The 24,581-nt window shown below is 37.2% G+C and overlaps 1 protein-coding gene across 2 annotated transcripts in view; it reads left to right on the forward strand.

Moving 5' to 3' along the window:
* The window catches only part of LOC126717941 (uncharacterized), a 62,935-nt gene that overhangs the window by 37,205 nt on the left and 1,149 nt on the right, over positions 1 to 24,581 (forward strand). For both annotated transcript variants that reach the window (XM_050419944.1, XM_050419943.1), the window contains 17 exons: positions 352 to 482; positions 1,560 to 1,619; positions 1,789 to 1,858; positions 1,960 to 2,024; positions 2,106 to 2,167; positions 2,251 to 2,374; positions 2,451 to 2,508; positions 2,759 to 2,871; positions 6,157 to 6,234; positions 6,332 to 6,394; positions 6,539 to 6,634; positions 6,730 to 6,839; positions 8,585 to 8,774; positions 9,180 to 9,294; positions 22,528 to 22,640; positions 22,754 to 22,831; positions 24,434 to 24,499. In XM_050419944.1, coding sequence (XP_050275901.1) covers positions 352 to 482; positions 1,560 to 1,619; positions 1,789 to 1,858; positions 1,960 to 2,024; positions 2,106 to 2,167; positions 2,251 to 2,374; positions 2,451 to 2,508; positions 2,759 to 2,871; positions 6,157 to 6,234; positions 6,332 to 6,394; positions 6,539 to 6,634; positions 6,730 to 6,839; positions 8,585 to 8,774; positions 9,180 to 9,294; positions 22,528 to 22,640; positions 22,754 to 22,831; positions 24,434 to 24,499 — 1,592 coding nt within the window. The remainder of the gene's footprint in view (positions 1 to 351; positions 483 to 1,559; positions 1,620 to 1,788; positions 1,859 to 1,959; positions 2,025 to 2,105; positions 2,168 to 2,250; positions 2,375 to 2,450; positions 2,509 to 2,758; positions 2,872 to 6,156; positions 6,235 to 6,331; positions 6,395 to 6,538; positions 6,635 to 6,729; positions 6,840 to 8,584; positions 8,775 to 9,179; positions 9,295 to 22,527; positions 22,641 to 22,753; positions 22,832 to 24,433; positions 24,500 to 24,581) is intronic.

Below are 24,581 nucleotides of genomic sequence, written 5' to 3' on the forward strand. Positions count from 1 at the left end.
AGACTGGAATCAGCACCAAGCCATTGAAGAAAATTCCAATTGAATTTTTAATCATTGAAGTACAATAACACATTTGTATAGATTACTAGGACTAAACTCTAACTATAATTTTTTGGATCCAAAGTCCAATTATTGAATTTCGAAAATAAACTTGACTCTAAGACATTAAATAAGAAACTAATACCCTCACTATCTAAATAACACCTAAAATAATATCCAATGGAACAACGGTAATAATACAATTTACTTCTAAAAATAAATAAACCTAAACTAGAATAAAATTGTCTTCATGCTCCCTTATGGCATGAGCTTTCGTGGAAGTTTTTTTGTACAAGATATTGCTTCTTACAGGTGCACTTTTACTGGAAGAGGTTGTCAATGCTTATGGTAAAGAAGGAATTGATGCCATCATGAATGGTGCAAAACAACACTTCAGGGAGTCTCAACAAGAAAAAGTTTCTGGCTCCACAGTTTGGTGGAGGGTAAGTGAAATGTATTTGTCTGTGTATATGTTAACAGTTAGGAAATTATCCTGTAGTAGGGCATTGCCAAAGACCTCTAATAGGATTCATAAGTAGACTATGCCGATATGCACTATTTTGATATCAATATTGGGTTGTTAATCAAGATTTTGCATAGTAATTAAGAAACGCTGCCACCAGATCTGCTTAATAAAGTTTAGTAACCAAGGATCTATTTCCACCTTATGTTGGCAGAGCTTTATTAGAATATGGTTTCTTGATTTCACTGGCCCTTTATCCCCTCTGTGCAATCTTCTTAAAGGTTTAAATTCCATTAAAATAGATGCTGTATTGAGTCTTTTCCAGTCTATTATGCTTATGATTCTCTTGGAAGAATGTGTTTTCCAAGGTATTAGTGGCAGAGCCTGTATTCTCTTGTAATACTTATGGACTTTAGAGAACTTTTGAATATTTCATTATAAAGATAAAATGGTATAGTCCAACTGCCAAGTTCAAAACAGTATGCAGAATTTAAAAAACAAAAAGAATAAAACTAAAATTTGAAATTACAAATATCCAAACACTTAAAGACATATAAGCTCATGAATTTGGAATCCCTGTAACTACAGCAAAGGGTCAAAAGGGTAACGCCTGCATTTGTGCCTTTGTCAAGCCCCTTCCCCTTATTTCCCTTCTCAAAGGGGGATGCTAATAAAAGATAAAAAATGCTATCCAACTTCTTGTGATTTGAGACTTGGGGGAATATATACCATTCAAACTGGTTGATGAAAGAGGCAAATTGCGGTATTAGCTCTGCCTTATTCTTTTGCAAACCTTTAATCTGAATTTGGAATTTCATTTCCTTCAAACGTCCCAGTGTTCCTCTCATTTCAAATACCCTACATGAGGGATGAAGCTATGGCTTTCCACGTGATATTACTCTGACTTTGGCCTAACACAGGGTATCCCAAATAAATACTAGCAATTATAGCCATATAAATCTGTGTATGTATTTATATGTATATGTATGTATTATATTTTAATGTGTTAATTTTAGCCTTCTCTCTTTAACTCAATTTTGCTTGGTATATTGCTCAGACGAGGGAAGCTACTCTATTTGCATTAGCATCTCTTTCAGAACAATTGGTTGATTCAGAGGTTTGTGCCTTTTACTTTATACCTCTAACATAAGGTAGGTTTTGTAATGTGGTTGGGTTCTAATGTGTGTAGCTACTACCATCTTTCACTTTTGATAATATGATTTTTTGTTCTTGGTGGGATCTGCTTCATATATTTTATTGATATATTTATTTAATATACTTGTCAGGTATCAGGACCGATCAGAGTTGATGTTGGAAAGCTTGTGGAGCAAATAATCACTGAAGACATTGGAATTGGTGAACTCTATTGTCTCCCCCCGCCTCTTCTCCCTCTTTCAGTACTGGATTCAAATTGTGCATCAGTGAACACAATTAGTTGTTATTGTTCTGTTGTGCAGGGGTACATGAATATCCCTTTCTTTATGCCCGTATATTTACATCAGTTGCTAAGTTCTCCCCTCTGGTAAATATTAAAATACTTCCTTCCCTTCTTGAAGCTCATGTATTCTAGAATATTTCCTATGAAATTTATGATCTTGTATAGATTAGCCATGGAGTTCTTGAGCACATCCTGTACGCTGCTATCAAGGCAATTGGCATGGATGTGTAAGCATTCAGACCTCCTTTTAAATATGTAAATTAATGAGAGAGAGAGAAATTAAGCTATGGTGATGGTATTCTTTTCACAGGCCCCCACCTGTTAAAGTAGGTGCCTGCAGGGCACTTTCCCAGCTCCTACCTGAAGCAAACAAAGAACTTATTCGATCCCAAATGATGGGTTTATTTTCATCACTTACAGATCTTCTTAACCAAGTAATGTAGCTCCATTATATCCTTGTTTGATTTGGTTGAAGTGCCATTTACTATTAGTTCTAATGCTGCTTTTTAGGCATCTGATGAAACCTTACACCTAGTGCTTGAAACACTGCAAGCTGCAATTAAGGCAGGTGGGTTTAAGTATATGGCAAATCTTTTAATTTCATGGCGAATATGGCAATTTTGTTTTAGGCTGGTATAACAAATTTCATATTCTTTCTGGTTAAGTACCGATTTCTTGCATTTTAAGCATGAGTAGTATCATGTTTTCTTAATTCCATGGCAAATATGGTAATCTAGTTTTAGGCTGGTGTAACAAATTTCATGTTCTTTCTGGTTAACTTTACCCTTTTTTTGTTGTTGTTGTTGTTTCTCATGTAGGCAGTGAAACATCGACATCTGTGGAGCCCATCATCTCTCCCATAATTCTTAATGTGTGGGCATTGCATATTTCAGATCCTTTTATCAGCATTGATGCACTTGAGGTTCTTGAGGTAAAAATTTTGAGTGTTATTGATGATTGTCATAGTATGATGGGATGCCTACATGCATCTTGTCTGCATGTGCTTGATATGTTTTTAATATACTTCTTTCAGTTTGTTACCGATTGGGGGTATAAGGTTCTGTTAGTGGATGTATTAAAGATTAATATAAGCACCTCCTTTTTACTGGAAATCTACCTCAGCTTTCTATTCATTCCTTATATAAAAAGGGGTAAACACAATAGGACAGGAATATTCATGAAAGGGACAGCTGGTAGGGACAGTCAGCCCTTATGAAACTTCCGAGCAACTTCCTAGCCCTTTATTGAAGGGTTCCACGTATACAACAGAAAGTACAACCATATGTATTCCTAATTCTCTAACACTTGCCTTCAAGTAGGGCTCAAATCCCCCCTCTCCCAACCTTTGAATTATCAACAACAAAATGTGACCTGAAATAATTAACATAATTTTATTACTTAAAAAAAAAACAAGCTGGGGAATGTTTGTCATATACGCCCAGCTTGGAACATATCAACTCTAGATGACTTCTACATGATGCCTTAGTAAAGATATTAGCAAGTTGATCTCCAGAGTTCACATATGTAGTTATATCCTCACTTAGAATCTTGTCTTGGACAAAGTGACAGTCTGCTTCAATGTGCTTGGTCCTTTCATTGAATTCCGGATTGGATGCAATGCATATAGCAGCTTAGAAAACTACAAATTTGGGTATCTTCAACTCTCCAATCAATATATTTGGGATCGATCGAGGTAGGGGGATTTGACACCAAGTACTGGAATTTTTTTTACCTAAAAAGAAAGCTTCTACTGACTTTGTCAATTGAGCATAATTGCTATTATTTATTTAATTGAGGTCATTAACAACAACTCAGTTGAAAACAATTAATTGCGGTCCAATTTTATCTTTGTTTCCATGATAACAAATAATTAGAGGATCATAAATAGAACCAAACTTTACAAACAACTTAATCGACAAAACTCACAACTCCATAACTTGATTGACCAATTCAAGAAACAAATGAAACCAACATACACACGCACTTGCTATTGGAATAACACTATTAAATCAGGGAACAAACAGAAGGAAAAGCACTTGAGAAGGTCAACATGTAATCATCTTGGTCAATCCATAAAGAACCTGACCCGTAACAGTGACAGATTCGAGTGGCGACGGGTTTCAGTCGAGAAACAATTGGACAATGAACAAGTCTTGTGCTTCTTATTGTGTGACTTATCTTGGGTCCGATGAGGTCAACAGCGGTCGATTTGGGTTTATGGGTCATCGATTTATGGTCAGTGATGGTCGAACGGAAGGTATTCAACGGTAGTTGACTATGACTGGTGGCAATTCGCAGCTTACATCGGTGGTTCTAATACTAATTACCATGTAAACTAAAATTTCATATTATGTATTTTGAGTTAAATCAAAATTAACCCTAATACGCATGTAATATTTTTAAGTTCACCTCCATAATACAAATGACCCAATTTACCGTACAACTAAAACAATATTACATTCAACAATTGATATAGGTTAACTGAAGCGAAGATTAGCAAGTTGGAAGCATTTGTATCTATCAAAAGGTGGTAAGGTAACTTTACTTAAAAGCACTCTCTCAATGTTGCCTACTTATTACCTATCTCTCTTTCCTATCCCGGTGGATATTGCAACTCGCATTGAGAAACTCCAGGAGGATTTTTTTATGGGGTGGTATTGATGAGTCTCATAAATTGAATCGGGTCAATTGGGCTTAGATGTGTAGCCCTCTTAAGTCTTGTGGGTTGGGTGTGCGGAATTTGAGAAAATTTAACCAAGCTCTGCTTAGTAAATGGCTGTGGATGTACGGTATGGAGATGAGCCATCTTTGGAGGCGGGTTATCGAGATCAAGTATGGGAATATTTGGGGTGGGTGGTGTACAAAAGAAGTGACAACCACTTATGGTGTTAGTTTTTGGAGATCTATAAGACAAGGCTGGCCAGCTTTCTTTAAATCCACTATCTTCAAGGTTGGCAATGGTAATAGAATTAAACTTTGGCATCACTTGTGGTGTGGGGGTTTTACTCTTCGGGAGGCATTTCCAGAACTCTATAGCTTTAGTTGTAAGAAGGATTCTTTTCTTGCGGATGTCATGTCCTTTACTAATCAGAGGCTTTATTGGGATCTTCGATTCTATAGAGAGCCCCAAGATTGGGAGATGAAACAATTTGATATCTTTTGGAAGCTTATACACTCTATGGCCTTTACTGGTGAGGGGCATGACAAACTTTGTTGGATGTCAACAAAGAATAAGGGCTTTAAGGTTAGTGAATACTACTTATCCCTCTTCTCGGCCCTTGACAACCTTTTTCCATGGAAAGTTGTGTGGTGCTCAAAGATCCCTCCTAGAGTTGCTTTCTTTTCTTGGACTGCTGCCTTAGGCAAGATTTTGACCCTTGATTGGCTATGGAATAAGGGTGTCCCCGTTATGGATTGGTGTTTTATGTGTAAAAGAAGTGGGGAATCGGTAAATCGTCTTCTTCTTCATTGCCCCAATGCTTTTGAGCTATGGTCTATGGTTTTGATTCTTTTTGGTGTGATTTGGGTGATGCCTCAAAGTGTTGTAGAGTTATTTATTACATCTTGGCAGGGTCCATTCGGAGATAGCGCAATATAGACCTATAGCGGGCTGTCCCACATTTTGTGTTATGGTGTCTTTGGCGGAAAAGGAACAGTAGGTGCTTTGAGGGAACGGAACGATCGATTCTTGAGATTAAATCTCTCATCCTCCACTCTTTGTTTGCTTGGTGTTCTGTTTTCTCTTCTTTTTCTTGCTCAACACCTAAAATTAAATAAAGTACGAGAAATTTGACTAGAATTATTCAATTTTTAAATACATAATAAAATAAAATTTGTAATCTACTAACAAGCCTAATCAAGTTTCTAAGCACCCTTGGCATCATCCGACCTGCCAAATTAATGTTGGGCATTAGTAGTAGCCGTGGGATGCCTTTGATATACCTTAATGGCTGCTGCTGTGGTCTTCTATCAGTTGTGCTGCTTGATGCATCCAATTTTGGTTCTAATGGAACTTGTTTTGTTATTTCCACCTTTTCCAAATGTTCGTGGTGGCATCCACTGCCCTTGAGACTTGAGTTGTGGTGACATTTATGTATAATGTGGAACCTATTTTATTTTTCCGTGTGCCATTTTGCGTTTATAACTTTAGAAAGTTGATGATTTTAAGATTTTAAGATTTTGTTCTATTAACTGTTTATTTCATTTTTTATCCCAGGCAATAAAAAATTCTCCTGGTTGTATACATCCACTGACATCCCGGGTTTTACCATATATTGGACCAATCTTAAACAAGGTACAATTTATAAGAGTTATCTCAATGTGGATAATGTCTGGATGTACAACAATAACGAAGGTATGTGTTTCTGATGCATTATGATGGTTATTACCAGCCCCAACAGCAGCCTGATGGATTAGTAGCAGGATCATTGGATCTGGTGACTATGCTATTGAAGGCAAGTTATATTTGGCAAGATGGTTTCTTTTATTTTCCTTTTGCTATTGGTTTTCCATCTTTTCAAAATTTATGTGGAATCATAAATTTATATCATAATAGTATCCACAATTTGCTAACTATTCTTTGTGATAGCATTTTACAGAATGCTCCAATTGATGTAGTAAAAGCAGTACATGATGTCTGTTTTGATGGTGTTATTTGGATAGTCCTTCAAAGTGATGATCATAGTGAGATGCAGGTTATCTAAAATGTTTCAATGCCTTTTCAATTTCCTATTGCTTGTTTTGTATCCAAATGTTGAAACAACTCCTTTGCTTCCTCAATATTGACCAGAATGCAACAGAATGTTTAGCTGCTTTTGTATCTGGTGGAAGAGAAGAAGTGCTAACTTGGAGTGGTGATTCTAGGTTTACTATGCGAAGTTTACTTGATGCTGCTTCAAGGTTAGTTTTTAGTAGTTTACTTTGTTTTACAGTCCCATTGGGAAGATTGAAAGCTCTTACTTAATTGAGTAAAAATTTGAAAACGTTGTACTGGCCTATTAATTTGGGCTAGTAGAAACTAGATTCTTTTGTTGATTATTAATTACTTGCATGAAGAGATTTATGTTTATTTTTTTAAAAATTATTGTGATGCTAGGTTCAATAATTTACTCAAAACCACTTGTGATTAGGGGCTTAAAAATAGTCAAACTTTGGTACTAGCTCTATTTATTTAACCACTGCTACGTTTATATCATTTTGTGGGATATAGATTTTCTGTGTTCTTTATTTTGGGAGCATTTGAATTACCAGTGAAATCTCCATTTTTTTTTTTTTTTTGGTTAATTTTGTAAGTGTACAGGGTCCTGATTGATTTTGATAATTGACATGGAAGAATGTATTGAATTGTCTCTACCTTTTATCCTTCAATTTGGTTTCTTATTTGCTGAGTGAGAAATATAGACTTTTCTTTTCCATTTGTAGTTCATGTCTTTTGCCAAATGCTGACCTTTCTAGCAAGCAGGCCTTATCATCATTGCCACTTTGTATGGTTGAGGATGAGGTTCAACCGGAAGCTTAAGGCGTTCAACCATGGAAGATGACAAAACATTCATGCAACTTCCCCTATCAATAATAAGCTTCTTTGCTTGGTTTCCACAACGAACCAACATTTGAAATATTGAAGTTTGCCTCCAATCCTCTTTCTCTACTTTTGGGGCTGCTAAAATACGTCTCACTACAGATAAAAGAGAAGTATCCACTTCATCCTCCTCCAAGTCATCCATAGCAAAATCTCCGTAATCAAATGCACGACCTTCATCTTGCTCACAATCACTCAATATCCCCCTAAACAATCTCCCTGATCGTGTAGACATGATGCAAAATCCCTGCTCTGATACCTAACTGACGTAGGACAAGGGGCAACAAAATCTGGTTTAGAAAACCAGGGGCTGATCTGGTATAGCTTGGGCTTTGAAGAATTAGGGTTTGGTTTTGGTGGGGAATAGGCTAGAAAATAAGAGAGATAATAGGGTTTCCACTCTCCAAAGGGGACAAGGATTAGTAGAGTTTGGGGATGAAACAAAGGAAAACAATCAAGGTTTGGGTGGCTGTTCCTGTGCTGTGAACAGTGATCCGTGAATAGTAAAATTGAAAAAAAGAAAGAAAGATAAATTGGAGGAATCACACCTAGGGTTCCTTGGCATCACACCTCGGAAAAAGTTGCATCACACAAACCATAAAGAAAGCTACGTAGCTCTTAAATTCTGAAAACATTCATCATTAATCAACTCAATAGAAAGTACTACAACTCTTTAAATAGAAAACTAATACCTAATCCTAGTTGAACTAGGATTTCTTAAAACCCTAATAAGACTTGGACTCAGGCTTTTACTACTAAGCCCAACTAAATAACCAAACTTAAAGTAAAGCCCAAAAGAAGATCTAATGGACAGTTAGAACAGCCCATTCCAGAACATTATGAAATTACAAAACTGCCCTTGATACATAAAATCAAATAAATATAATAAATCAGTCTTCCCATTGCCTCCTGTGTGCTTTGGGATGATATGTCTTCTTTCTAAAATGAAATTGTTGCTTGTGGCTTTTCTAGTTCATCCAATTCCTGTTAGTTTTCCATTATCAATATTATATTATAATTTTGACATAGGTTTCTGGATGCTGATATTTGCACAATTTGAATGCAGACTTCTTGACCCTAAATTGGAAAGCTCTGGTTCTCTTTTTGTTGGGAGTTACATCCTGCAGCTTATATTGAATCTGCCATCACAAATGTCACCGCATATACGAGACCTGGTTGCTGCTCTTGTTAGACGGATGCAATCTGTTCAAATAGTGGGATTGAAAAGCTCATTGCTACTTATTTTTGCCAGATTAGTAATGTCCTAACTTTCTAACTTCATCTAAGTTATGACAGTGTAAACTTTAGAAGGTTTTTTTATTTTATTTTAAAGTTGCAAATTGTTTTATTTTATAATATTCTTGAAAAAATGTGTATATCTCAAAGCGCATGGGAAAATGTTGCATGAGAGAAGTTCTATGCTGCAACTTCCTGGTTGTTTGCACTCAATTCATTCAACATTGGTTCTCTTGGAAAAAGGGCTTTTTAAATTGCTTAAATATGATTATATGTTTCATCTTTTTGTGGTTCATACCTTACCTATAGAGTTCCTTGTCAAATTTCTCCAACATTTCCTGATTGTTGGCATGGTCAAGTATTCAGGCAACCCCACATTTTTTTATGGATAAAGTTTTGAAAGTCTTTCCCCCTTCAAAATGCAGGTTCATATGAGTTCCCCAAATGTTGAACAATTTATTGATTTACTGACCAGCATCCCAGCCGAAGGCTATGATAATTCCTTCTCTTATGTAATGTCAGAATGGACTAAGCAACAAAGTAAGCATCCCTCATGCACTTGTTTTCTTTTAGCAAGGTATCCAAATGTATTTCAAGTGGTGATATGAGTAATATCACATATCATATTTCATTCAGATTGAGTTTCATAATGGCTTTATTGTATTGCGAACTTACATCATAAAGAGTAATTACATTTTTTGCATGGTAGCAAAAGCGCAAACACGGATGAGGTAATTAGAAGATATGTTATTTACCCGTTGGACAAAAGTAACTGTTGTTAAAGTAAAAGTGTTTAACTGTTGTTAAAGTTAAAGTGTTTAGTGTTTGATGAGTTTGACCCTAACACAAAATTTTTTATTTATATATAAAGGAGTACAGTGACATTACTGTTTTTCCCCTAGTTTAAATCCATAATACTCCCCCTCAAGTTGGAGAGTATGTATATCATATAATCCTAGCTTGTTACATAATAAACCCAAACGAGTCTTACATAAAGTTTTGGTAAACATATCAGCAATTTGGACTCTTGTTGAAACATATGGAGCGGCAATTACACCATTTTCTACTTTCTCCCAAGTAATATGATAATCTAGTTCTATATGCTTGGTTTTTTCATGGAACACAGGATTGGAGGTAATGTGAATTGCTGCTTGATTATCACAATGCATAGTCATAGGCACCTTCACAACAAATTTTAATTCCTCAAGTAAATGCTTAATTCACATACACTCACATGATGTGTGTGCCATAGCTCTATACTCAGTCTTTACACTAGATCTAGTAACAACAATTTGTTTCTTACTTTTTCAAGTAATCAGGTGTCCTCTTAGAGAGAAGTGCAATACCCAATAGTGGATTTTCTATCTGACGGTGATCCTGTCCAATCCATATTAGTATAGGCTTCTACCCGTAGGTGACCGTTAGCTTTATACAAAACACCACGGCTTGGATTTGCTTTAAGATACCTCACAATCTAAAGGCGAGGATCTTTCATATATTTGCTCAAAACTCTAATTGCAAATGATATATCTAGGCGAGTAATTGTGATATGATTAGTTTACCAATCAAATAACGATATCTTTCAAGATTAGATAATAGCTCTCCCTAATCTTCATACAATTTGAAATTAGGATCCATAGGAGTCTCCATTGGTTTAGATCCTAACAAGCCAATTTCTTCCAAAATCTTTCATCTTGCAGAGGTATGAGAAAACACAAAGTGATCAAAATGGCAATGTTGCAATCCAAACTATAACACTACTTCACTGAATTTACCAAACCAAGCTTTGGGAGATTGTTTAAGACCATAGATGGCCTTATGCAACTTGCACACGTTTCCAGACTCCCTTTGGGCAACAAACTGAGGTTGTTGCTCCATATACACCTCTTCTTTCAAATCACCATTCAAGAAGGAATTTTTAAAGTCTAATTGAAACAGTTAGCAGTCGAGATCAAAATCCTAACAGAAGAAATTTTAGCAACAGGTGAGAATATCTTTGCATAGTCGACAGACTCGACACCATATGTCTAGGTATACCCTTTGGCAACCAAGTGAGCCTTTAAAGGCTCAAAAGAACCATTAGGCAAGTACTTCATAGTATACACCCAACGACAATCAACGGTAGTTTTCTCTTGAGATCTTGAAAGATACAATGAGTGGATAAAAACATAAAAAAAATGGCAGTGCAATTCAAAAGGTTAGTAAGCATGCTAATCGACAAAAAATTAAAATGATTTTTTTTTTTTTGATTAGTAAGAAAGATGAATATTCAAAAGGCTACTTATGCAGAAAAAAAAGCATAAAACAAACCAAAAATTACTAAGGAAAACAAAAAGAAAAGAAACAAATTTAATTACAAAAGAGGAAAGAACAAAGGAAAGAAGGGAGAAAATCACTAGTTGTGAGTCCCCAAGCTCAAGACTGGTCGAATAGTGAACCACTAAGGAGCAAGTAATTGATCTTTGAAACTATCCAAATCCTCAAAAGTTTGCTGATTGCATTCCTTCCAAAGAGACCATGATAAGTACAATGGAACTAAATTCCGAATGTCAGACCAGTGCTTTTCCAACCAATTGCACCATCCAAAAAGTAGATTTGGAACTGTTTTTGGTAGGACCCACAAAATGCCAAAAGATTTAAAAATAAAACTCCACAACCGATGTGCCTTCTCACAATGAAGTAATAAGTGGTCCACAATGCCCAAACTAGAAACTATAGTGGCTGAGCCATTTGCCAAAGTAAGAATGGGAAGACTACTAGAGTGCTCAAGGTCAGGGTATAGTCATATGATCAGTTGCACTTGTGTCAACGACCAAAAGGCTCTGGAGTGGCAAGACAAGCAATGGAAGTACCTTGTTGAGCCAAAGTAATTGTAAAACCAAACCAAACAGAGTTAGAATGCATAGACAAGAGACGATTGTACTCTTGCTTAGGAATAGAGACTACTTTAGATGTTGGTAGAAGTGACTCTAAAGGCAGTTCCTTAACTTGAATACTAGCTTGGTGAGCTGAGGGTGTACCATACAACTCCCAACAAAACTCTACTGTATGATTCTCACCATAATAATAAATGCACTTACGAAGGCCACATCCTCTACCATGACCCCCTCCCCCTTGGTCACGACCTCCACGGTCTTGACCCCTATAGCCTCAACCTCCATGACCACCTCTATTACTCCCCATAGAAGTGGCAAAGACAAATTTATGTAATGCATCAGTACTAGAGTTAGATAATGTGGCCTATCTAAGTCTACCAAAAACTTCACAAGGGAGGTATTGACTAGCTAAAATTTGTGATTTCACTGGATCCAAAATTTTAGGTAATCTAGAGGAAGTGAGCGACATGCATAGAATCTCATTGTTTCTTCATAGTTTTAACATCAAAGGTGATGGGCTGATAACTATTGAGTTCTTCACATATGCCCTTAAACTTGTTTTAATGATCTTCCAAAGACAAATCACTGAGACTCAAGGAGAGATAAGTTTGATGAAGACCATAAATTTGCTTCATATTGTTAACACTAGAGTAAAGTTACTTGGCCTGTTCCTAAACAAGTTTAGCAGTTGGTAACAAAACCAAACTACAACTGATCTTAGATTCCATGCTATTCCACAATCAATTCCTAATTTGTGCATCTTTGGCTCTCCAATCGGCATATTTAGGGTCCATAGATACATGGAGTTCACTAATCATTTAATCAAACTTCTTTCAACCAAGAAGAAACACTTCAACTACCTGGGCCCATTGAGTATAATTACTTCCATTAAGATGAATGGAAGGAATACATAACATATCAGGAGACAATAATTAATTAGGAGATTTGTGTGATATTCCTTGTCATTGTATGAATGAAAACATAATCGCCATTAATCAAAATAATCTCCTTTTGGTAGGAGTACAATCACATCACATCACAATCATATGAAAAGGGGAATATCTTTGGTTACTTGAAACAGGGTACCTTAGATTCCCTGGGATGCTTTGATGCCTACTCCTCCCCACCCCCCTCCTCCACCCCACCCTCGCCCCCAATTGCCACCATCTTTTTTCCTCATTTTACCACCTTTACACATTCCTCCTCTGTCTCCTCTTCCTTTTTGCTTTCCTCCACTGTATGGGTTCTTCCCATATCCTTATCCCCCTCCTCCAACATTGCCTACTCCATCCCCACCTCCTTAGGGGCCCAACCATGCTTTGCCTAAACAGTCTAACCTTGTACCTGCACCACTAGCCATACCAAATATTCCCTCCATAGAAACCTCATAAAATATCTCTCCTACATCTCAATCCTCTGATCATGGGGTCAGTAAGAGGTTGTTTTGTATTGATGCAAAACTTTTTTCTTTCTCTTTTGATGGGGGCGGTCTAATTTGTATGTCTTACATGAGACATTTTGGGATTTAGTTGCGAGGCTTTCAATCCGGCTATGTTTGCTTTCTCGGATTTCATTGAGGCTAATTGCCTTGTTGATTTACCTCTTGAAGGGGCTTTGTTCACCTGGTTTAGAGATTCGGGGACAAATTGTATGTCAAGAATTGACAGGACCTTGGCATTGGTGGATTAGGTAGATCATTTCGGGAATGTGTCTCAAAGGGTATTCCCTCGAGTAGTTTTTGATCACTGCTCGCTTTTGGTGGTAGTTGGTAGTGTCAATAAAGGTTGAAATGCCTTTAAGTTTGAGAATATGTGGTTGAAAGATGAGGATTTTGTGGAGAGAGTTCGGCAATGGTGGAATGGGTTTTGCTTTTTGGGTTCTCTGAGCTTTATTTTGGCTCGTAATTAAAAGCTCTTAAAAATGATTTGAAAAAGTGGAATAAGGAGGAATTTGGGGATTTGGCGTTTAGGAAGAAAAGCCTTTTATCTGAATTGTTGGGTTTGGATGCTAGAGAGGACTTGTTGGGTCTTTCGCATGAGGAACAAACTCGTCGCACTCATATTAAAGGTGATATTGCACATTTAGCTTCTTTGAAGGAGATTTCTTGGAGACAAAAGTCTCAGGTATTGTTTGTGAACGAGGGTGACAATAATACTCATTTCTTTCACCGCATAGCAAATTCCCACAGAAGAACTAATCATATTAGAGGTATAGAGGTGGGTGGTGTCCTTTATGAGGATAAGGAAGAGGTGTGTTCTAAGGTGGTTCATTTTTATCAGGGCTTGTACACGGAGTCAGATACATGGCGTCCTACAATAGATGGTTTGGAGTTTGCTAGTATTGAGGAGGATGAGTAGCTTTCTCTTGGGAGGGATTTTTCTAAGGAGGAGGTGGTATAGGTCCTCCAAGAGATGGAAGGTGATAAAGCCCCAGGTCCTGACGGCTTCACTATGGCCTTTTTTCATAAATGCTGGAGTGTAGTAGAAAAGGATGTTATGGCCTTCTTTGATCATTTTCATAGGAGCTCAGAGTTTGAACGGTCTCTGAATGCTTCTACTCTAAATCTTTGATTCCCAAGAAAAATAATGCATTGAATGTTTAAGATTTTCGGCCTATTAGCTTAGTGGGCAGTGTGTATAAGCTGTTATCTAAGGTGTTGGCTAACAGATTGAGGATGGTGTTGGACAAACTCATTTCAGAGTTGCAAAATTCTTTTGTTGATGATAGATGGATTTTGGATTCAGTGCTTATTGCTAATGATTGTCTAGATAGTAGACTGAAGCGTCGTACTCTAGGGGTGGTGTTTAAGTTAGACATCGGAAAAGCCAATGATCATGTGAATTGAGACGCTTTGTTCTATCTATTGGAGAGGATGGGTTTTGGGGTTTGATGGAGGAGATGGTTAAAGGCTTGTGTCACTACTGTCCACTTCTCAGTTTTGGTTAATGGATCTCCTGCTGGTTTCTTTGGTAACTCTTGAGGTCTAAGACAAGGTGATTTGTTGTCTCCTCCTCTTTCTTTTGATCATGGAGGTTTTAAGTCGGATTCTAAAGAAAACTGAGGAAGGTTGTCTCATTCAGGGTTTTCATGTGGGACCTATTAATACTACTGGTATTCGTACTTCCCATCTATTATTTGCTGATAATACCATTCTTTTCAGCGATACTTCTAGGGAGCAATTGCTTTCCATTAGGCAGGCTTTGACTTATTTTCAAGCTTTTACCGATTTGAAGGTGAATGTGGGGAAAAGTAAGATTGTCCCTATTGGGGAGGTCAGTAACATTCAAACATTAGCTAACATTTTTCAATGCAAGGTGGGTAGTTTGCCTATGATTTATTTGGGAATGCCATTGGATACTTAGTATAAGACAACCTTTATCTGGAATCCGATTCTAGAGAGGATGGAGAAGCAGCTTTCGGGTTGGAAGCGTCTTTATTTTTCAAAGGGTGGTAGACTCACTTTGTTGAAAAGTACCCTTTCAAGCCTGCCAACTTATTATCTCTCCCTTTTTACAATTCCTAAAGCGGTGGCTATTAGATTAGAATGTATTCAGAGGAATTTTTTGTGGGGTTTCTCAGAGGAGTGCTTCAAATATCCCTTGGTGGCTTGGGAAAAAGTTTGCTTACCGCATGAGTTGGGTGGTTTGAGAATTCAGAATTTGGTGTCTTTTAATCAGGTTTTATTAGGAAAATGGCTTTGGAGGAATGACCATGAAACTACCCATCTGTGGTAGAGGGGTTTTGCCATGAAATATGGGGAAGGGAAACGGGGGTGGGGCACTAGAGTTTGTTGAAGGGCTTATGGGTGTGGTTTGTGGTGAAGCATTAGAGAAGGGTGGGAGAGCTTTTCTAAGCACTTGTCTTTTTGTGGTGGGGGATGGTTCTCATATACTTTTTTGGCATGATAAGTGGATTGAGAGTAATTCTCTTAAAACTCTTTATCCTTGGTTATTTGTGTTCAGTCAATAAGGAAGCTTGTATTTCTAATGTGTTAAGTCTTCCGGTGGGTGAAAATGACAGTGTGGTACTTAGGATTTTATAGGGAATTCAATGATTGGGAGTTAGCAGCTTCTTTCTTCTTTCTTCACTTCATCCAATCTCAGATTCCTAGGGTTGGTGGTTGTGACAGTCTTTGTTGGTGCCTCAATGGAAGTGGAAAGTTTGACATTCAGTCTTTTTATCATAAGATTTGAGATGCTACTCATTTTACTTTCCCTTGGAAGGGCATTTGGAAAGTAAAGGTTCTTAAAAGGGTGGCATTCTTTATGTGGACAGTAGCTCATGGCTAGATTCTAACTTTGGATGATCTTATGCTTTGTGGTTGCCCTTTGGCGAATCGTTGTTTTATGTGCTGTTGTGATGAGGAATCTATGAATCACCTGTTGATTTTCTGTTCGGTAGCTCATTCTATGTGGATGTATATGCTTCAGTTGTTTGGGATTGATTGGGTCATGCCAGGTTCAATTGCAGACTTATTATTTTGTTGGTATCATTGGCTTGGGAAACATATTTCCAATTAGGGGTGTTTACTAAACCGCATAAACCGCCTGCAAAATGGCATAACTGCACTGCACTCCCTCTACATATTAACATGCTTATTTTTTTTTAATATTATATATTATTAATAGTTTAATAACCCTAGTTTTCCCAAAAAAAAAAAAGTTTAACAACCTTAGCAAGTATTGATTAGGAAAGCCAACCCAAAATAAAGAAAAACTAGTTCAATAGTTTAAAACTTGACCTAAAACAAAGGGAAAAATCAGTCTTGGACTGGGCAGGAAAAGTCCAAAATTTGAAAAATATACCGGTTTCAAACCATTCAAACTGTATCTTATACACCGCATTGCACATGTAACCTCAAGAATGAGGTACGGTGAGGTTATGGTTTTGGCTAAACTCTAAATTGAACCAAATCGCACTGCACTGCACATGTGACTGCAAAAATGAGATGTGCGGTTATGGTTTTGGCTAAATCGCACCGCAAAGTGCAGTGATAAAAATGGCCCAAAACTGCACCGTGAACACCCCTAATTCTAATATTTGGAATTTAGTTCTAGGCTGTTTGATGTGGACTATTTGGATTGAACGTAATCGGTGTTCTTTTGAAGATATTGAGAAATCTCTGGCTCAGTTTGGTAGAATTTTCAAATATAAATGCAATATTATTGAAGCCCATTCCATTTGAACAAATAGCGTACCTGAAAAAAACACCTTTTAATTTATTTTTACATGGCTTTTTGAAGAGAAATTTCATGTACTTGTTATTATTAAATATTGTTTTTCTCCATATATATATACATACATACATATATTTAAATTTATACATATATATATAAATATATATATATATATATAAATTTAACAAAGATAGGTAAAATTGTTACTTTGTATGGTTGATGGAGGAAAAATGGTGAAAAGGAAAGATGTTTTAGAAAGCTAAGTTGCTTAGAGAAAAGAAAGAATGAACTAGCTCTCAAGAGACACACACTTGGAATAATACCTCATAGGTAGATTTCTTGGATTCAAATTCAGCTAGTTACAAGAATCCACCATATGGCTGCCATGTGATTGACCAAAGCCTAACTAATTTCTCTAACTAATAGGTTATTGCACTTATAACTAACAACCTATTAGCTGACTAACTTTCTGTTACAAGTGATAGAGGCTATTATAAGTAAAAGGAAATTACTTATTATACAATAGAAGCTAATAACAGATAGATTTAAAAATGAACTGCATCAAGATTGTCCCTCTTTAGAACACACTTGTCCTCAAGTGTGGCTTGTTGTAAGTTGATTTGGTTCATGATAGGGCAGCAAGTGATGTACATTGAACTATTAGAAATGCGTAGATGATCAGGTAGCTTGACTTGGTAGGCATTGTCATTGATCTTATGTAGTATAGGACAAAGACCAATCTTCTTTTGCTGCAACTTTGTATAAGGTCCAGCAGGATTCCTCTCCTTGGTCAGGATCACCCATACCAGGTCACCTTCCTTGAAAATCACTTGCCTTTTCTTCTTGTAAGCTTGTGCCTTGTACATAGCACTGCTGGCCTCTATTTTCTTCTTAATATCTACATATTGCTGTTGTATGACGTCAGCTAATTCAGTGGCTTTCGGATGCTCCTTGGGTAATGGTAAGCTTGACAAGTCAAGAACACTAGCTGGTTGCATCCCATAAACAATCTCAAAGGGAGAGTGTTGAGTTGTTCTATTAGTAGATGAGTTGTAGGCAAACTCTGCTATATGCTATAGGTAAAACATTCTCCCATTCCTTAGGTTTGTCCCTTACAAAACACCTTAGGAGGTTGCCGAAGCTCCTATTGACCACCTCAGTCTGTCCATCCGTTTGAGGATGGAAATTGGTGCTGTACTGTAAGTTAGTACCAATTTTCCTCCACAAAGTTCTCCAGAAATGGGCAAGAAACTTGGCTTCCCTATCAGAAAATGCTGGTTGGAACTCCATGTAACTTATAAATCTCCCTGAAAAATAAACCAGCAATATTGGAGGCATCATTAGTCTTTTTGCAAGCCACAAAATGGGCCATCTTGGAGAATCTGTCGACTATCACTAGAATATAGTCTGATCTTCTAGTAGTAGGGGGTAATCCAAGCACAAAGTCCATGCTAATGCTGGTCCAAGGCTTGTTAGGCACTGGAAGGGGCAGATACAATCTAGCATTGTTGGCTGTCCCTTGGCTTTGCTGACATATCATGCATCTTTGAACTAGTCTTCCCACATCCTTAAGCATGCCTGGTCAATAGAATTGTTGTTGTAGGAGCTACAGTGTATTCTCTCTGCCAAAATGGCCTTGGTTATGCACTTCAAGCAGAATCTTGTGCCTGAGAGAACATTTTGGAATACTAAGGAGCAGGCCTTTGAACAAGTAGCCATCTTGTAGGTTGAATCCAGGATAGGCAGCTCTGTTGCCTTGTTGCAAATTATGCACAATCTGAAACAACTTGAAATCTTCTTTATAATGCTCCCTGAATGCCTCAAAGCCCTCAACTGTGTTGTGCATCTGCACTAGTAAGCAAGATCTCCTGCTAAGACCATCTACCACTCTTTTAAGGACTCCAACTTTGTGCCTTTAGCTAAAGTTGAACTGTTGTAAGTAGACAGCCCATTTGGCATGCTGTTTGTTGACCTCATGGTCAGTTGGAGTATAAATTCTTTGTAAGCCAAATAGTACTCCCAATGTTTTATTGCTTGTACTATGGCATAGAATTCCACATCATTGATGCAGTAGTTGAGCTTGGCTGAATTGAGTTTTTCACTGAAATAGGCCACTGGTTTGCCCTCTTGATTGAGAACACCCCCTATGCCAACTCCAAAAGCATCACAATCCAATTCAAAGATCTTTTCAAAGTCAAGAGCTTGCAATATTGGTGCTATAGTAAGGGCAGCTTTCAAGGACTCAAAACTCTGCTGCTTAGCCTCATCCCACGCAATAGTAGACAGCTTGAGACTGTCAGTGAGTGGTGCTGCAATTGTGCTAAACCCTTTAATAAATCTCCTATAAAATGTTGCTAACCCATGGAAGCTTCTTACTTCAGCCACATATCTTGCAACAGGCCTATCTAGAATGGCCTTAACCTTCCCCTCAGCCATTGCAATTCCCTTATCAATCACCACATACCCAAGAAAACCTACCTTACTTACTACAAAGGTACATTTCCTGGTATTTGCATAGAACTTATTCCTTCTTAGTAACTCAAAAACAGATTGCAAATGATTCACATGATCATTCAAAGTCTTTCTATATGCCAATATATCATCAAAGTAAACTACAACACATACACCAATCAAAGGTTGCAACATTTGAGTCATTACCCTCATGAAAGTAGCGGGTGCATTAGTAAGACCAAAGGGCATGACAAACCACTCATATAGCCCACTATGTGTCTTAAAGGCAGTCTTCCACTCATCCCCTGGCTTAATTCGAATTTGATGATAGCCACTTCTAAGATATATCTTGGGAAAGATTTTAGAACCAGCTAGACAATCAAGCATATCATCTAGCCTAAGTATAGGAAACCAATATTTGATTGTGATTTTGTTAATGTCTCTATTTTCAACACACATTCTCCAACTACTATCCTTCTTAGGGGTTAAGAGGGTTGGTACAACATATGGACTAATACTTGGCCTAATATATCCCTTGTTCTATAGTTCTTGCACTTGCCTATCAAGTTCATCCTTTTCCATTGGTGTCATCCTATAGGCAGCCCTATTAGGTAATGCAGAACCTGGAATGAAATCAATGGCATGTTGTCTGTCTCTCATAGGAGGCAATTCAGTAGGTAATTCATTAGGGAAGACATCCTCAAATGACTTGATCAACTCTTTTATAGATTGAGGCACTATCATAGCATCTAACTCTAATGCAGTCAATAACATGTAAACCACACCAGTTGCTAGAGTTTCTTGTGCAAATTTCTTGGCAATAAGCAAAGAATTAGGCTGTGCAGTAGTAGGAGTTTTAAGAATCAACTTTTCTTTCATGGGCAGTAGGGTGTAATGCTGTCTATCCTTGTTTAGGTTGTAGGTGTTCTTCCTTCCATCATGGTTGGTGTGCTTATCATATTGCCAAGGCCTTCCCAACAACAAATGGCATGCATCCATCTTCACTACATTACAAAAAACTGAATCTTGGAACTTCTTCCTGATTGAAAAGGTTACCATGCATATCTTGGAAACTCTTATATCATTGCCTGTCTTAAGCCATGTCAATTTGTAGGGGTGAGGATGATCTTCATTCTTCGAGCCAAGTTATTAAACAACTTCTTCAGAAAACACATTTTCACAGCTTTCTCCAGCAATAAATAAGCTGCAAATCCTGCCACCAATATTACAAGTGTGAAAAATGTTGCTCCTCAACCAATCCTCTTGCTCCTCATGTTTTGGTGCTAACAAGGTCTTTTTCATTACCAAAGCCAAGACTTCTTCCTCATTTGATTCACCTATAACAATATCTTCTGCATACATTGGAAATTCTTCATCTTCCTAGTCTTCACAACCTTCAATCATCAAAGCACTTTCTTGCAATCTGTGGCCTTGTGCCCAACTTCTCCACACTTGTAGCACTTAAATGTAAAACTTTGTGCTACTTTAGGGATTGGTTTGCCTGCACCAGAAGTTTAAGGCAGACCTACACTATCAATCTTGAAAGGTTGTGCACTGTTAGTAGTTGGCCTTCCTTGAGCACTGACTTGGGTACTTCTACAATCACCATAAGCTTGAAACTGCATAAAAGCTCTTCTTGCAAGTTGCTTCTCAAACATCAAGGCTCTATTGTAAGCTTCAAATACAGTCCACAGTTGGTGTAAAGATAAGGCATCTTGAATTGGTGGTTTAAGACCACTCAAGAACCTTGCAACTATATGCTCTTCACTCTCATTCAGGTCTATTCGAGCTACCAGTTGATAAAATGCCTCTATATACTCTTCTGCACTGCTATGTTGCTTCAAATTATGCAGTTGTTTGTACAAGGACTGCATATAATTGAAAGGCAGAAACTGGTTTCTCATTTTCTGCTTCATCTTGCACCAATTATGGATCTTTCTTTTACCCCTCCTAACTCTTTGAACTTGGAGCTGTTCCCACCAGGTTGAAGCTCTCCTCAGCTTGATAAAGATCAATTTCACCTTCTTGGAATCTAGTACCTCATGGAAATCAAAGATTCTTTCCACTTGTTTAAGCCAATCCATGAATTCTTCATGATTCAAGCTACCATAGAACTCAAGTAACTCAATCTTGAAGTTTGATTCCCATTTTGGTTTTCCCCTTGGAGGACCAAGCACTTCCTGTGGAACACCTCCTCTAGGCTGACCAATTGGGTTACTAAAGTTGTTGACTGTCAGTTTCAGCATCTTCAGCAAGTTCATCATCATTTCTAGGATGGTAACGCTGGATTCTTCTCACTTCCTCAGTCAAGGCAGCTAGCTGCCTCCGTAGCAGCTCCACGGTTTGCTTCAATGTCACCTGGGGTTCTCCTTCTTGGTGTGGTTGCGGCTGCTGCTTGGGATGAACCCGCAGCTCAGGTTCATGTGCTGCAAAAGCTTTCTTGTTCCTTCTATTGTAAACTATTGGTGTCATCGTCACAAATTCTTAGGCTCGCTAGTAAAGGATAAGAAAATGAAATCAAGATAGGATCTTGATAGGTTCTTGATGATAGAAAATGAAGAAACAAATTGCAAACGAACTTGAATCCTAAGGATCTCAAGCTCTGATACCAAATTATGATGAAGGAAAAATGGTGAAAATGAAAGATGTTTTAGAAAGCTAAGTTGCTTAGAGAAAATAAAGAATGAAATAGCTCTTCAAGAGACACACTCTTGGAATAATGCCTCATAGTTAGATTTCTTGGATTCAAATTAGAACTAGTTACAATGAGGGTAGCATTGCTTATTTATATTTACATAAGCAAGATGCTGAGTTAGTTACAAGAACCTACCATGTGGCAGCCATGTGATTGGCCAAAGCCTAACTAACTTCTCTAACTAACTAATAGGCTATTGCACTTATCACTAACAACCTATCAGCTAACTAACTTTCTGTTACAAGTGATAAAGGCTATTAAAAGTAAAAGGAAATTACTTATTATAAAACAAAAGCTAGTAACAGAACTACATCAATGGTCCTGTATAATTTCCTCTCCTTTTTTACTTTGCAATCAAACAAGAACTAACTTCCATTTATTTGTTAAAACATCTGTTCAAAAGAAAAGGATTACTCCCCTCTTTCCATGCTCCCTCCAAACTTCAAGTGATAGTGTAAATGATGACTAGGATAGTTAATTTTTCACGATTAATTGCCTTGTTGATTAACAAAAGACTTGCAAGAGAGGATATTAGCCGACTAAATTGATGATTTATTCCAATACTTGCATGCAGGTGAAATTCAGGGGGCCTATCAAATTAAAGTCACTACCAGTGCTTTGGCATTGTTGCTTTCCACAAGGCATGCTGAATTGACAAAGACCAACGTCCAAGGTCATCTAGTTAAGGTCTGTATATAATCTTAGATGCATTTTCTTTTTGATGTGCATCTACTTAAGATCTGCATATATATATATATATATATATATGTATATATATTTATTTTTTTGGTCGGTAAAAGTTTGCTGCAGGGATAACCACCCGCTCAAAAGCCAAATTAGCTCCAGATCAGTGGACAATGGTGTCGCTTCCTGCAAAGGTATTTCAACATTGCATTCTATCACTTTTAAAATAGGGTAAATTACATATTTGGTCCTTAACCTTTAGGCCGTGTATCAATTTGGTCCCTAATATTTTAACTATATTAATTTGGTCTCTAACCTTATGGTATTGTGTCAAAATGGTCCTTGCTGTTAAGTTTTGGATGGAAAATGCTGACATGGCTAATAGTGATATTAAAATATTGTTTTTGTGCCACCTAAGTTGCCACATGGGCTGCCACATAGAATTTTAAAAATATTATAACCAAAAAAAGCAAAAGCTTTATGAAAATTAAAATCACAAACTTATTTAGGATTTAAAATTTTAACAGATGAGAATTCTTCAGATTTAATCTTAACATCTTTGGAGCTGATGGAACTCTTTGGTTGGATTTTCTTTGCAGCTTCCTGATCAAGTTCTTTTGATTTAATTTTCCTATCATCTCCACAGCTAATGGAAGACCCAAAACAGTTATTAATCCCACCTAAAGGCTTCATGAGTTCTCAGAATAAAACAAAAGTGAATCTGAATGTAACGTGTACTGAAACTCATCTAACATATAGTCTATCTCTTCTAGAGTTAAGCAGCTGTATTAGTCCTGAGTTGAAACTTTCCACAAACACCTTATGTGCGCCCATGAATAATCATCATTTCTCAAACATCTCTGCAAAAAATCATAGCTTGAAGTACCACAGCAGCACTTCACACACCCATAAATAATTACCCTGGTCATGTTTTTGTTTGCATTTGGAGGCAATAGCTTCTCCATTACTGTCTCAATCATAATACCCACAGAAGAGTTCTTCAAAGCAATAGCTTGTCCATTACTGCACTGCCATGAATTTCTTTTGTCGAACTCTTGCAGCGGAATTTCCCAATGAGACAATGACGGTCTCTTGCCACATCACCCTTTGAGAAAAATCTGGAACATCCCCATGTCCTCCACTGTCCGATCTCTCTCCCTCATCCCAATGACGGTCTCTTGCCACATCACTCTGACAATCCCCATGTCCTCCACTGTTCGATCTCTCTCCTTCATTTCCTTTCTCTTTCTCTTCCTCTCCGCGTTTTCCTGGGGCAGGGACTTCGGTTACATCGTGTTTTGTTGTCCAATTTGATTTTTCAGATCTACCAGTTTTATATTTGGGTTTCTTTGGTCCAATAATTTGAATTTTATTCGTGTGTATTTGTGATTTATTTTTGCTAATTAATACATTTGATTAGCTCATATAAATTCAATATGAATGAATTTTTAAAAAAAATAAAAAATTAAGGCCACATGCAAGTTAAATGGCATAAAAAATAATATTTTAATATCACCGTTAGCCATATCAGCATTTTCCATCTATCACTTAACAGCAGAGACCATTTCATTCTATTTCAGTCCATCAGGATCACTAGTGCACAATTGTGCTCTTGAGAAGCTTGATATACTGTGCATTATTCATGAAACTTGTTGATTATTTTTTTCTGCTTTTTAATAAACCATAGTATGAAGAAAGCTGAAAGCCTGTTCTGTGCCTCTGGAACATTTTTTTTTTTTTTTAATTGGAAATTGTATGTTTGAATTGAAACAAATTGAATTACCTGGGTGGAGCAGATACTGGCACTGTTGGCCGATGCATTAATTGAAATCCGAGAACAAGATTTGGCTGATGATGATGAGGTAGGTAGTTTATGATCTGCTGTCCAGTCCAGATCACCCATTTGTAATCAGATCTTTAAGCTTTGAATGAATTGTGTATCAG

This window comes from Quercus robur, chromosome 3 (genome assembly GCF_932294415.1).
Source record: "Quercus robur chromosome 3, dhQueRobu3.1, whole genome shotgun sequence".
Taxonomy (NCBI): Eukaryota; Viridiplantae; Streptophyta; class Magnoliopsida; order Fagales; family Fagaceae; genus Quercus; species Quercus robur.